The sequence below is a fragment of the Macrotis lagotis genome, chromosome 4, assembly GCF_037893015.1.
Source record: "Macrotis lagotis isolate mMagLag1 chromosome 4, bilby.v1.9.chrom.fasta, whole genome shotgun sequence".
In the NCBI taxonomy this organism is placed as follows: domain Eukaryota; kingdom Metazoa; phylum Chordata; class Mammalia; order Peramelemorphia; family Peramelidae; genus Macrotis; species Macrotis lagotis.
This window is the reverse complement of record NC_133661.1, coordinates 132023197-132037246: the sequence shown is the minus strand read 5'-3', so window position 1 is coordinate 132037246 and position 14050 is coordinate 132023197. Positions and strand designations below refer to the sequence as shown.

Sequence of the window (14050 nt, the reverse complement as noted above, 5' to 3'; positions counted from 1 at the left end):
TTCACATCATTCTCCTTCATTCACTTTCCAATCCAGTAATCTTGACCTACTTACCATTTCTTACATATGATAGTGCATTTCTCATCTCCATGAGTAGAATGTCTCTCCCCAACTCTATTTATTTTGTTGAGAATTTTATTGTATATCATTGAAATACCCTAGGGTTCTTCAACATCAGAGGATATGGCCAACATGCTAAAAAAAAAAAAGCCACTAATAAGGGCTTGACCTTTATCAGGGAATGGCATTCTGCTAGATAAGGGGAAGGGAAAATGAAGGATTAGAGATAGAGACTGAAATGACAAAACTAATTTGGGCAGGCAATAGAGTTCTGGGGCTGGAGTCAGGAAGACCTAAGTTCAAATTTGTCCTCATACATTTACTAATTGTATGACCCTTGACAATCTCTTAACTTCTGCCTCAATTTCAGCTCAAAAATGGGGACCATGGGATCAAAATGAGATACTATTTCTGTTAGCACAGTGTCTGGTACATGGTAGATATTATATAAATACCTAATCTTTTCCTTCTTCCTCCTCCCCCCCATCATGGATTGTTTCTCAAAGAAGATAGAGTATTGGTCTCCAGAACAAGTTTGTCTACTATAGCGTTGCATAGTTGTAGCCTCAGAGATAGGACTGGAGGTCCCAGGTAGGGTTCATTAGAAATTCTAGTGGGGACCTCTCCAAGTTGTCCAGGAAATGACTTCTCTGCTACTGTGTATGGGCTCCTTAAATAATAGAACCCAGTCTTGGAAAGCCAGACTGAGGACAGACATACAATGAGAAGTTTGAAACAAAGTTCTTTGGTTCATTTCTTCATTTTTTTCCTTTAGTGCCTAGACATATTGATTTGTTGTCATTTGTTCACATACAACTCTTTGTGTTCCCATTTGGGTTTTTCTTTGCATAGTTACTGGAGTGGTTTGCTATGACCTTCTCCAGCTCATTTTACAGATGAGAAACTGAGGCAAACAGAGCTAACTGACTTGCTCAGCAAATAATATTGGGACTGGGGCTGTATCCACTGAGCCATCTAGCTGCCCTGAACTATTGATTAGGAAACAGGCTTAATGAGTTTAATTTACTATCTATGATGTTCACTACATCTTAGAAGTTTCAGTCTTGAAATGTTTGCTTGACTGATAAGATGCTTGAAGCTAGAGCAAGCAGAACAAAGGTAACTTTGATCAATTTACTTACAGGATTATTTTTTTCTCCCTGGACATCTTACTCTTTCTTTCCTAATTATTTGGTCTACAGTGACATTTACTGGGAAAGAAGGTGTTAATTAATCCTTGATATCATTGCTGTTGAATGTAGTGGACGTTCTCTCTTCTTGAAACAAGAGTTAAGAAAACTGAATAAGTATTCATGTCCTTGACAGATTCCAGCCATGTTTGCTTCTTCACCAGACTTTATTTGGAAAATATTCAAAGGATAGCAGCATCCATCATTTTCCTTGGGAAACTTACCTAAATTAGTATTTTGCATTAAGAAGCAGTGAATCCCTTGGCATCCTAAATTCCCCTTTCTCTGACTTAATTTTATTCTACTTCTATGTAAGTCTCCTTTTGTCCCGTGATGTTTACAGCTTTTCTATATTTTTAGATATTCTTTTTTTCCTCAGTAGTATCTCTCAGCCTTCCCCCACCCCCAACTAACTCCCACCCCTTCTTTAGTCTTTGCTTGGCCAAGCTGTCTATATTCAGTTGTCTAATCTTTTTTCATAAGAAAATCCCTTCAGGCCTTCATCATTTGTGTTGTTTTTCTTTTCTTCCAGTTATTTTCTGTCTCTATAGTAATGAAGAACCCAAAACAAATACAGTATTTCAAGGCCATTCGGATGAGAAATGGAGAATGAGAAAGGTGGGGTTATTCTTTCCTTGCTTTGTGACATGATACTTTAGTATTAGCAACCCCAAATTGTATTGACCTTTTTTGCTATCATTTCCCATTACAAACTTGGATCTAATTTGCTGTCCCCTAAGGTCTCTTTCAATATTACTATTTTCTACTGACTGTTTCAATCTTTTCTTCCTTCAGAGGTATTAGTTTGTATGCTTTCCAAAGTGAACTCTCATTTTCTCACCTTATTTTTAGGATCTTTTGTATTTTAATTTGTTCTGTCTTGATGACACCCTTGCCATGAAGTAAGCAGTGTGAGGAAAAACATATTTATCAAAGTGACCCCTTCAGTCTACCTAGAGTTTGTCTCAACCTTAAGATGCTAACTGTGAGGCAGAAGAGGAAGAAGTTTTTGTTCTGACAATTAAAAAAAGGACTTATGAATTTTAGATGGATACCATTTTGTTTTGGAAGAAAAAAAATACTTGAGTACTACTAGGCAGGACAGAGAGCTTTGTTTTAGTTTGTATTTTTCAGAACTCAAAAATAAACCTACATAACAGTGTAAGACTGAATTCTGATCCTTTCCTTAAGAGCACAGATTAGGCCTTCTGGCAATCTGAGCTACTGAAAATGTATGGAAGTTCTGAAGGAAACAGAAAAACTCACTTGGTGACATTTCATATATATATATATATGTATATATATATATATGTATGTATGTATGAGGGTCACAGAAACCTTATTTCCCCAAGTCTGACCATTTTCCATCATTTTGCACCTAAACCTGAAACAATTGCAATCTAAGAAAATAGTGAGCCAGAGAAAGAGTCCTGTCAGGTTACCAATCAACTTCATAGTTAAATGACGAATTACAGGAGACTGTGAAGGATTTAGAGCTGGCTGATCTTCCACCCAGGAAGGAGAGTAGATAGTTGGAAAGCTTAAAGGTCAACTACAAGCATTTTGGCTAGAGGAAGGTATCAAACACAATGTCATCTAGACATTCCCTTTGTACCAGATGGGACAATGAACCTGTCAAGATCTGCCAAAAGGAAACAAAAACAAAAGCAATTTAGTAATTTTCTTCACTTGTTGATTTTGGGGTTGATTTCATCCACCTGGTCATTTTTCACTATATCTTTCTCCTTCCTTTGCATTTGCAAGCTCTCCCTTTCTTTGGAATAGTCGTACCTCTCTTTAATTCACTGATGGAAAGCAGCTGATGGATAAAAGGTTTCTGAGCCACTCTGTTAGCCAACTGCAGCATGGACTTTCCATGCCCATTATCAACATCCTTATTTCACAATTTTTTAGAAAAAAATAAAAGCTACACACATGTTTTAAAATTGAATTGACACACCGATATGCTTGACCTTAAAATCCATCCGGAGTGCACTAGATTCATTGCTTACTTATAAGATTTCCTTCAAATGCTCTAAACTAATAACTTCTGGTCTTTACATTTACTACCTCTTGGCGTAAAACAGCTTGCCATGAATTCCCCATTTGCTCTTAACACTACACAATGTGGAAGCCCTTAACAAGGCTATATTGGAACAATTGCCGGGAAACTTCCTCTTTAGTCAGATGGAGAATCCCTTGAAAACAGGTACAATAAGGGCACTGGTTTTGGTGGAAACGGAGTCATCCAGTGACTAATCCACCAGCTTGAGAAATATGTCCCATGGTTCTTTCCTGAACTAAGAGGACACAAATAAGTCTTAGGTTTCTATTTTTCTTAAAAATGAGAGGGGGCTTTTGTTTCCCATTACATATCACACTGGCATGTTGAGAGGATAAATGATTTGGCCAGATTCTGCCACTTCATAAGTTAGTGAGCCTCTAGGGGTCCCTTTAATCAATTAGTGTTAAAATAGTTCCCTTGAGACTAGAAAGAATTAATGTTCATACTTTGCAGTGTCCTAGACCTAAGGTCTATAGGAGCTCACTGCTTTAGAGAAACATTGATAATAGGAAAGTTACAATATTCCTAAATAATTCTGGCATTTAACAATCCAACCTTGAAAGTGAGAAGGATGTCTCTGAATGGGTTCCCAAGATGAATATCCACTTATGGGTCAGGTGCAGGGAGCAGCTGATAATAGTTACCAGGGACAAGTGAATTAAATATGGTTCCTCCTTCCCATTCATTTATTCCTCCTCCTTTTCTATCAGACATATGCCATTGAGGCTTAGTAGCTGAACTAGGGAGAAGTTGATCTGTTGAAGGAACTAAGGAAAAGACTTAGGAGGGGCATGATAATTGCTTTCAAGTATTTGAACTGATTGTCCCTCATGCCTAGAATGTTCTTCTTCCTTACTTCTACTTCAGAGTGCCTTTCTCCCTTTATTTTATAATTCAAGCACCATTTTCTTTTCTTTTTCTTCCTTTATTTTTTCCAATTATATATATAGTTTTTAAAATTCTTTTTTGGTAAGATATTGAGTTCCATATTTTTTTCTTTCCTTCCTTTCCCTCCCCTGTAATCTAATATAGGTTATACATGTACAACTATATTAAACATATTTCCATATTCGTCATGTTGAAGCAGCATTTTCTTAATGTAGCCTTATCAGATCCCCCAGTTGCTAGTACCCTTCTCCCTAGCTACCTTCTATTTAACTATTTTGCATGTTTTTGCATTTATTTATCTTATGTTTATACTGAATGTATTTATAAATGTACTTCTTCCATATATTAGAATGGAACCTGCTAGTCACAACAGATGATTTTATTCTTTGTGCTTTTCTCCCCAATGCCAACATAGTTCCTGGAACATAATTATTGATTGACTGATTTGTGAAAGGGGAATTACACTCAATCTACTTGACCCCACATTGTATACCAGTGAGCAATGGTGGAAGGTGGAGGGAGACAAATTTTCACCTAGGATATAGAATAGACTTCTTGATCACCAGTTGAGCAAAAAATGAAGTTTACTATCTCAGAAGGTAGTTTATTCTCTTAAATTGAGGGTATGCAAGTGAAAACTGGATGAACTCACTCATCAAAGATAGCATAGGAATCCAGGAATAAATTGGACTCTATTGACCTCTGAGGTCTTTCCCTATTCTGGGATGCAATGATTCTATCACATTTAAAAGAACATTTTTCACAGACAAGTTGAGGCAACTTGGGCAAGCATATACCTTGGAGTCATTGCACCAAGTCCTCTGCAAGCTATTTTGCCTTTTCCTTCTACATAGGTATTTCCTTCTAAAGGGTGAAGTTTCCTAGGTTTTAAATGGAGCCTAGACTTGATGATAATAGTTACCCCCCTACTTCTAGATCTGCTTAAATCTGATGATAATAGTTGCTCCCTATACAGAAATCACATCTCCAGACCCCGAGGTGCCCAATTCAAATCATATTTAGCGGTTTGGGATGCCCAGGAAGCCCACTTAATTTACATCAGGAAATGATTTGCAGTTTCTTCTTTTTCCATAAGCAGAAGCCTCAAAATGAGGCCTATGAGTTACAAGAATGCCAAATGCCCAAGGACAGCATAAACTGATCCAACAAGAAAGGTTCTTCAAGGGCCAAACTCATCCTTTACCTAGATAAAACTTTGCCATTGATCAACAAAGTCAATAAGATCCAGTCTGTTGAACAATAAAGGAAAACTAAATAATTTCTTCTTTGATCCCTTTTCCTTTATCTACATGGAATAAAGGACTTCAGTCTAAAGTAACCTTAAATAAGCTATAGATAGAGGAAATCTTGTACTATATCTTGGAAACAAAAGAGGAAATATGCACAAAGCCTCATGTCAATATACAAAAATCTTCTCAAGGAGGTTCATATAATGAGCTGAAATCATTGGATGTGAAGAAAGAGTTGTCCCTTGAGAAAATCGTTTAATTATCTAAGCCTTATGATTCTTATCAGTAAAATGGGGACAATAAGATTTGTATTTCTTATCTAACAAAAATAATGCATTTTGCAAACTTTAAAGCTGAATTAGGATTGTCCTTCAGAAAAGTGGTCCTTCTCAAAATGTGATCCCTGCACTCTTGGGTGGGTGAGGAGTCAGACTATTTCAGGGGGTTTCTGAGGCCAAAACTACTTCAGTATTATACAAAGATGTCCTTGGTCTATTAAAATATTCCTCCCTATTCCAGTAACTACATGTCATTGGATTTTCTTTATATACTTCAACCAAAATGACAAATTAAATTAGAATGAATGCAGAAACAGATGAGAATCCAGCTGTCTTCTATTGAGTCAGACATTAAAGAGATTTGCAAAAAATATGAAAAATAATGCCAACCATATAAACACATATATGAAAATATGAATATTTTCATAAAGTGTTATTTATGTTAATGTGTAAATGGATTCCAGTCATGTCTGACTCTTCATGACCTATTTGGAATTTTCTTGACAAAGATACTGGAGTTGACAAAGATACTGTTTACTTCTTCAGCTCATTTTATAGATGAGGAATTTAGACAAGTAGGGCTAAGTGACTTGCCTAGGGTCACACAGCTATTAAGCATCTGAAGTTTTGAATTCAGGAAGATTACTCATCCTGACTCCAGACCTGGCACTCTATCCATTCCACCACCTAGCTGTACTCTCCTTTTCCTATTCTTCCAGAATTGGTAATAAAAATAAAAATTCTGAGACAAAAGATTCTTTCCCAAATCTCACTCCAGAACTTGTGGCTTACTTGGAGTTTATACAAAGGGCTTTTATCCATGTTATTTCTTTTGATCTTTAAAACAATCCTAAGGGGGTGGCTAGGTGGCGCAGTGGATAGAGCAGCAGCCCTGGAGTCAGGAGTACCTGAGTTCCTCAGACACTTAATAATTACCTAGCTGTGTGGCCTTGGGCAAGCCACTTAACCCCATTTGCCTTGCAACCCCCCCCTAAAACAAAAGGAAAACAAAAAAAACCCCAATCCTATGAGGGAGGAAAAAGTATTATCCTTCTTTCACAGAAGAAATTGACTCAGAGGATAGAGTGACTTGTTCAAAGGTCATAAAGCTAATTAAAGCATGAGAGCAGGATCTAAGGCCAAGTCTTTTGACACCAAATCTAGTAAAGCCTCCCTACCATGACCTTTGACCATTCTGTTTTCTCAGAGACCGGAAACTACATTATCAAGTTGAAGCTCAGGTTAAATCAAGGGCATAAATCAGTCTATAAATCAGCAATGATAGAAGAGTAGGGCAGAAGGTAACAGCAAAGCCTAGGTTCTTGTCTTGGTTCTGCTGCTAACTATTCCCTATGATTTTTGACAAGTCAACTTATCTCTCTAGGTCTCAGTTTCTTCATCAGTAGAATGTAAGGGCTCAACTCGCTGACTTTTTAAGTCTCCTCCAGTTTTAACGCCACTCTATCCTATGATCTCTAAAGTTTCTTCTGACTTCAAGATATTGTGATTCTGGCTATTTGTTGATCATATACTACGTTACCAGTAGAGTAGGTCATATCAGACAACTAATTATTAAGGATCTGTCATTGCACTGATGTTGGAACTCCTTTTGCCAAGCAGAATAGATTTTTTACAATTTGTAAGGACAAGTCTTAGAGAGTTGCCTGAGACTCATGAAACTGAAAAGTCATAAAAGCAGGAAGTGTCAGAAGCAACATTTGAACTTAGGTCTTGTGGAGTCCATGTCTTGAACACTAGGAAAGAAGTTCAGGTTCTTGCTTTGAAGAAGCTTATCATCTAGTCACAGCTAAAATACCTGACGCTATTAATGAGCATCTGAGATAAAAATGATAAAACTTGGGACTATCACCCAGGTGATCATATAACCAATTTTAAAACAAACACCCCCCCTCCCTTGATCTTGGGATTTCATTTTGGTGCTTTTCAGAGAATCCTAGGACAGCATGGGCTCATAGATACATCATAGTGTAATGAAAAGAGTAAAATTCAGTCTCATTTCCTTCACTTGACCACTTTCACTATGACCATGGGTAAATGTCTCCATTTCTGACCCTGAGGACTACTTAATGGGTGACTGTGATGATCAAATAAAATAATTTATGGAAATTGCTTTGTAAGCCTTAAAATGTTATGTAAATGTCAGTTATTATTTATTATTTACTTCTGAAAAATAAAATACTTGAAGAAAAAGATAGTGTTTTTTTTTAAAAAGAGCATTAAGTTTATTTTTATTTTTTATTTCGACTTATACAGAAGGTTGATACAAGATTAATTGCCACCTAGTGTAGTCATAATGATTCTGGTTAAATTTGGGAAAAAAAAGAGGTCTCTAGTGGAGTGCCTTAGGTGTCTGTCATTGGTCCTGTGCGATTTAACATTTTATCAGTGCCTTGGATTATAACATAAGTGGTATCTTACCGAATTTGTAAAAGACATAAATCTGAGAGAGAAGATAGCTAACAATGGATGAGAAGCAAAACTCTTTGTGGAGGCTGTATGTTGTATTTGAAGCCAGAGGACCTGGATTTAAATCCTCAACTCTGATACAGACTATCTGTGCTACCTTAGGCAAATATCTTCAGTTTTCTGAGGCAAGGCTTTCTCATCTGTTAAATAAGAGGATTGAACTTGTAAATTCAATCTTCATCTATGGTCTTACAAGTCTGACAAGAAAGATCACTGGGATGAATCTAAAAAATGATGTGTAAGGTTAGAATGATCATACCCTTGGGTTTAAGAGATTAACTATACAAACATAAGATGGGGGAGGTATATCTAAATAATAGTTCAGCTAAAAAAAAGAAACAAAGATCTTGGGGTTTTAGTGGACCATGAAATTCCTATGACTCAGCACTGTGACATGGAAGTCAAAAAGAATGAATATGATCATTGAATAATAAAGCATAATATTCAGAACTAGAAAAGTAATAGACCACCTTTGGGGTATAAGAGTCAATTTGACTCTCACATTTTAGGAAAATCAATTAATTGAAGATACAAAAAGCAAACAAAAAATGGTAAAAGCACATGGAATAAATATAATATAGGTATTAGTTGAGCGAATCATTCAATCACCAAATGTTTATTAATTGCTTTCTATGTGCCAGGAAGGCATTTTTCCTTAAAAAAAAAAAGATTCTGCTCTTAAAGAGCTTTAGTATGATAGGCAACATTCAAATAGCACTGTACATATAAAATAGATACAGTCTGCTTGTATGATAACGGTACAGGGAAGACCCTTGTAGGGGAGAAGGGGAGAGGAGCCAAAAAAACCCCCCTCTGAAGAGGGTAAAAGTGAGTTGAATCTAAAGGAAACCAAGGAAGTTAGGAGTTGAAAGTAAGAAAGGAAAGAATTCCCACCCTGGAGGAGAATCAGTGCAAAAGATAAGGGGTCCAGGAGGTGGATTGTCCTATTCAAGGAACAGTGTATAGTTAGTTAGATGGTAGAGTATATGTGGGGAAGGTAGGTAGGGTCTTGGTTGTGAAGGGCTTTAAAAATTCACAATGATTTTCTATTTGAGTATGAAGGTAACTGAGAGCCACTAATGAGTAGGGAGATGACATAGTAACATCAGCACCCTAGAAAATTACCTTTTCAGCTTAGACAAGTTGGAATGGGAAGAAGACTTGGGATATAGAGACCAATTAGGTTATTGCAATATTCCAGAAGTAATGAAAGCCCGTATTAGAATGATGGACTGAGAGGAAATGGGAGTAGTGTGGACCTTGGAATATTTGGAGGGTTAATATTAAGGGGGGGGGGGGAATCTAGCATCCTTCTGATGGGCCACAAAAGGGCAGTCAGGAATAATGTTGTAAAAAAGGACAATTTTAGACTGGCTATCAGGGAAAGTTCCAAAAACCAAGAGGCATCCAACAGTGGAGTAGACTGCTTCAAGAGGTAGTGGTTTTGCCTTCAGTAGAGGCTGTCTTGACAAAGGTTTGTTAGTTATGTGGTAGCAATCTTACTTAGCTTCAGGTTGAAGTAGATGGCCACTGATGTCTCTTTGGTTATTGAGATTCTGATACACATTGCCAAGGGATTAGAAACTATTTGAAGACAGAGACTACTTTGACCTCTCTGCTTTTTCCCTATTTATAGGTTTGAGAGGTGTAAAAACCACTGGTCTGGGATAGAGTTCTCCTCTATATTAGGTATGTGATCTTGGACAGGTCATTTAACTTTTCTTCATGTTGGTTTCCTCTTTTGTAGCGAGTGGACTAATAATATCTTCCCCATTCTTATGTTGGGCACATACTAGACATTCGATAAATGCTTACTGACCTGCATGGAGTTATTGTGAGGAGCAATATATATGTAGAGTGATTTGTAACTTTAAAAGTTGGAATAAACAGAAGTTATTTTTGATTGTCCACCCTATTAGCCAGTATAATGGTTAATAATAATAGCAATAATAATGATAATAAATCATAACAAACAAAATAGGACCTTAAACTACAAAGTTTATTTGCAATTGATGTTTCCACTCTGCCAGAAGTCTGTGAAAAGCCCATCAGGATCCAAAAGTAAAAGCGGTATGTTTAGGTTTGGGAGGGAAAGATCCAGTTACTTGCTACCTTGGGCAAATCTCTTAACATTTGGATTTCACTTTTCTCCTTCCTAATAAGAGTTGTATTAGATAGAAGATCTAACGTCTGTGACAACAGCTCTCTTTAGGTCACCAAACAGACTAGAACTTGATAAAAGAGTTGTGGCTCCTACCAATGTTTCTGAGTCAAAACGTGTTGACTGAGAAGCTTGATAAAGCTAGGTAAAGGCAGAATACCGTATGCTTTTCCTTTTCCAAAGTTTTCTGAGAGGTTTGGATAACATGACCATCTCCTCAGCAGAGGTAGAAGGGGGTAAAGGAAATTCTGAAGGTAGAGATAATGTAAAGGAGAAAGCCAGAGAAAGGAGCAAGAAGGAGGGAGAAGGCAGAAATGATAGTTGGTAATAAGAAAGACAAAGGGAAAATCCCGTTAGGAAGTAAGATATATTTGGTGCCTTGGTCCCTTTAGTTCTGAGTACCTTGAACTGGGAGTGAGAACTTGGGTTAGAAATGCTTAAAACGTTTTCAGTGCACAAAATCTGGCGTCAATATAGTGAGACTAGTAGGCTGAAGTCCTGGGAGGATGAGACCAGTCCCTCCTCTGGCTCCTTCCTCCCCTCCCCTCCCCTCCACGACCACCCCCATGTGATCTTCTGCCCTGAATCTGGGCACAGACACTCCCATCCTATTTCCCCGGCTCTTTGACCTCTTCCAGGGTCGCCTGACATTCCTTTTTCAGTCTCAAGAAATTCTCTCCCTCCTCCCCTCCGCCGTCCCTAATTGCAGGATATTTCCCTTGGGATGCGCTCTCCCGCCCCCATCCAGAAGCAATTCCGTCTTCTTCCCCAAGCTGCTCTTTGTTGCCTTCAGTCTCACCTGGAGAGCCAGGCTTTGGGGCGGGGTGCAAACGGAGTGAGGCTGGGTTATTGTCCCGGGACCAGCCCGGTCGGAGCGGGTCCCCCGAGTCTCCGGCCCTGGAACCTCCCCGAGCCCGGCTCCCGCCCCTCCTCCCCTCGAGCCGGGGCACCGGAGCCCCCCGGAGCGGAGGCCGGGGGGGCGCTGCCCCTGGCCGCAGGGCGGGGGCACGTGGAGCCAGATAAACGAGCCTGCACACCTCCGGGTAACAATCGGGGAGCACCGCGCAATCACTAGGAACGGGCGCTACGGCTATTCCTGGAAGCTCGGAGCCAGGACAGCAGGAATAAAGTATTCCTAGAAATTGAGTCATTCCCGCCGTCCCCCGCCCCCCGCCCGCCTGGAGCAGGAGGAGCGGGGACAAAGGGAGCCCCGAGGCCCCCGGGCTGGACCGGCGGCGGGGGGGAGAGGGCCGCCCAGTCCCGGAGAGCCCCGAGCGGCGGCGCGGCCGCTTGTCAGCCCCGGGCCGGGCGCAGAAGGGGGGACAGTCCCGGGCCCCGCTCCCCGCCCCCCGCGGCCGGGCCCCGACCCGGAGCTGCGCCCCCTCCCCACGGAGATGCAGGCGCGCTCCCTTCCCACTTTGTAACGGCGAGAAACCCGTGGAGCCCGAGACAAAGAAACTCCGCTGCCTCCCTCTCCGGTACCCCCTCCGCCCCCCAGACACTGCCCTCCCCCGGCAGCCGGCGGGGCGGCCTCTCGCCCTCCCTGCTCCCTCGCCAGCCCCCTTCCTGGGGGTCCGGGTTGGTGAGGGGCTGGGGGACGCTCCCGCGCCTCCGCTCGGCCCCCCGGCGCCCCAGCCGATGCTTAGGGAACGACGCCCCGATTCAGCGGCGCCTCCTCGCCCTCTCCAACTCTCACTGCCCCCCCCCGGCCCGTCCCGACCCTCTTGCCCCCCTCTCTGGCTACAGGTCCCGGGCCAGCCGCCTCCTCCCGGGCACAGCCCGGACCAGCCCGGCCCCCCCTAAATCGCTCTCCCCAGCTTCGGGGAGGAGCAGCCACAGCGAGGGGGAAGGACGAGGCGCATACAAAGCCGGGGGGAAGGAGCAAAGGGGGAGGGGGTTGGGGGTCCCGGTGGGGGGAGGGGAGGGCAGGCTCTATTTACCCGATTTCTTCTTCGACCTCCGAAATATCAGCGAAGATGAGAAAGACGACGAGCAGGGTGAGCAGAGCCAGCATCCAGCTCTTGAACTGCAGCTGCATGGCTCGGGAGCCTGCCTCCCACCGGACCGGCCAGCGGGCGTCGGAGCCGCCGAGGAGGAGCGCCTCTCCCACCTGCCTGCCGCCCCCCGGCCCGGGGAGCCCCGCTCGGGCGCAGGCTCGGCGATCGGCCCCCCGAGGCTGCCCAGCCCAGCCCCGCCGTCCCTCCCGGCGGCCGGCTCCTCTGCGCGCTCAGTTTGACAGCTTTGCTCCAGTCGGTGCCCGTTCTCCTCCGTCTCCCCCTCCCCTCCCCTCTCCTCCCCTCCCCGCCGTGGTAGCGCCTCTTAGGAATTTGCCAGGCACATCCCCGCCGCTCCTCTCCCGGGGACGTCGCGCTCTTCTCCCCCCGCTGCTGACCCCGACAGGGAGGAGGGCCACGGGCACCCCGACCCCCAGAAGCGCCGCCGCTCCCCTCTCTTTGTCCTGCTCCCTGGCCCTAGCTCTCTCAAAGTTTTCCTGACACAAAGACCCACACCTGGGGACCGCCGCCAGCCTGGGAGAAGGCGGATCCACGCTGACAAAGGTTCAAGCCCAATTTGCCTAATTTGGGGGGAAGGTGGGGGAGAAAACACTCGTAACCCCCCGCCTGCGCCCGAGATGCTGACACCTGCCGGCGGGGCAGGTGTTTGTCAGAGACTTCAAGGATGTATACATTGGAGCCCACACTCCTCTAATGAGGGATTTTAGAATGGGAAGTTTCTATTGGATAGATGAGGAAACTAAGGACCCGAGGGCTTCGCCCAAGGTCACAGAACAAGTCAGTGGCGCAGCGAAGACTAGAACCCAAGTCTTTAGACTATTTGACCAATATTCCTTCAGTACCATAGTTCATCGATTTTTTTTTTTTTTGGCACTGATGTTGGAGACGGAACGCTTTATTCTAGTATCACACCCCTCTTTTATTACAAAAATCAATACCCACCCCCTAGACTCATCTTGATGGAAAGGCATGGTGGAAAAGCTGGGTGCCCACAAGGGGTAAATGCCCCCCATGCTGTATATTTTACGCTTCCCCAGTCTTATACAGATTAACTCAAATTAAATTTTGCACCAACCATTTGCTTAGGGCTGGAAGGGCTCCATTAAGTTTTAGTGGAATTAGAAAATTGCTTAAAATTTTTCTGAGCTAATTGCACAATTCATCAGAACCAGAAAAAAGTACCTTTACAGCAATTATAACCCAATTTATGTGAAGAGTATTGAAGTTTGATCATGGGGAGAAAGGAACTATATGGATAGTAATTTTAAAAATCATAATCTTATTTTGGAACTATTAACCAGTTCATAGGATCATAGATTTAGAACTCGACTGGACCTTTGAGGTCAACCTAACAGGAAAATTCAAGGGTAGTAGAACTGCTCTGATGTCTGAGTTGCTTACACAGTTGTTCTTGTCATCTCTATGTCATTGGCACAGCTGCTGAAAGAGGTTAAGTTTCTAGGGAGAGTACTTTAGGCAGTCAGAATGGGGAAGACCAGGCACTTTGTTTTTCCAGTAAATCATTTCCCCAAACATTTAATTTTTCTAGGTGCTAATCTACCATGTAGATTAATGAAAGAGAGAGTTTCCAGGTCTCATGGAATAGTTATAAGAAATGATGTCGGTTAGGTATGGGAGGAAGGTCAGAGTATAGAA

At 42.2% G+C, this 14050-nt stretch overlaps 1 protein-coding gene across 1 annotated transcript in view; it reads right to left on the bottom strand.

The window, feature by feature from the left end:
* Positions 1 to 12455, bottom strand: part of ST8SIA2 (ST8 alpha-N-acetyl-neuraminide alpha-2,8-sialyltransferase 2) — a 104390-nt gene extending 91935 nt beyond the window's left edge. Inside the window, exon 1 of the mRNA XM_074234151.1 lies at positions 12320 to 12455. Within this exon, the coding sequence (XP_074090252.1) occupies positions 12320 to 12417 (98 nt within the window). The 5' untranslated portion in view covers positions 12418 to 12455. The remainder of the gene's footprint in view (positions 1 to 12319) is intronic.
* Between the last annotated feature and the right edge of the window lie 1595 nt (positions 12456 to 14050).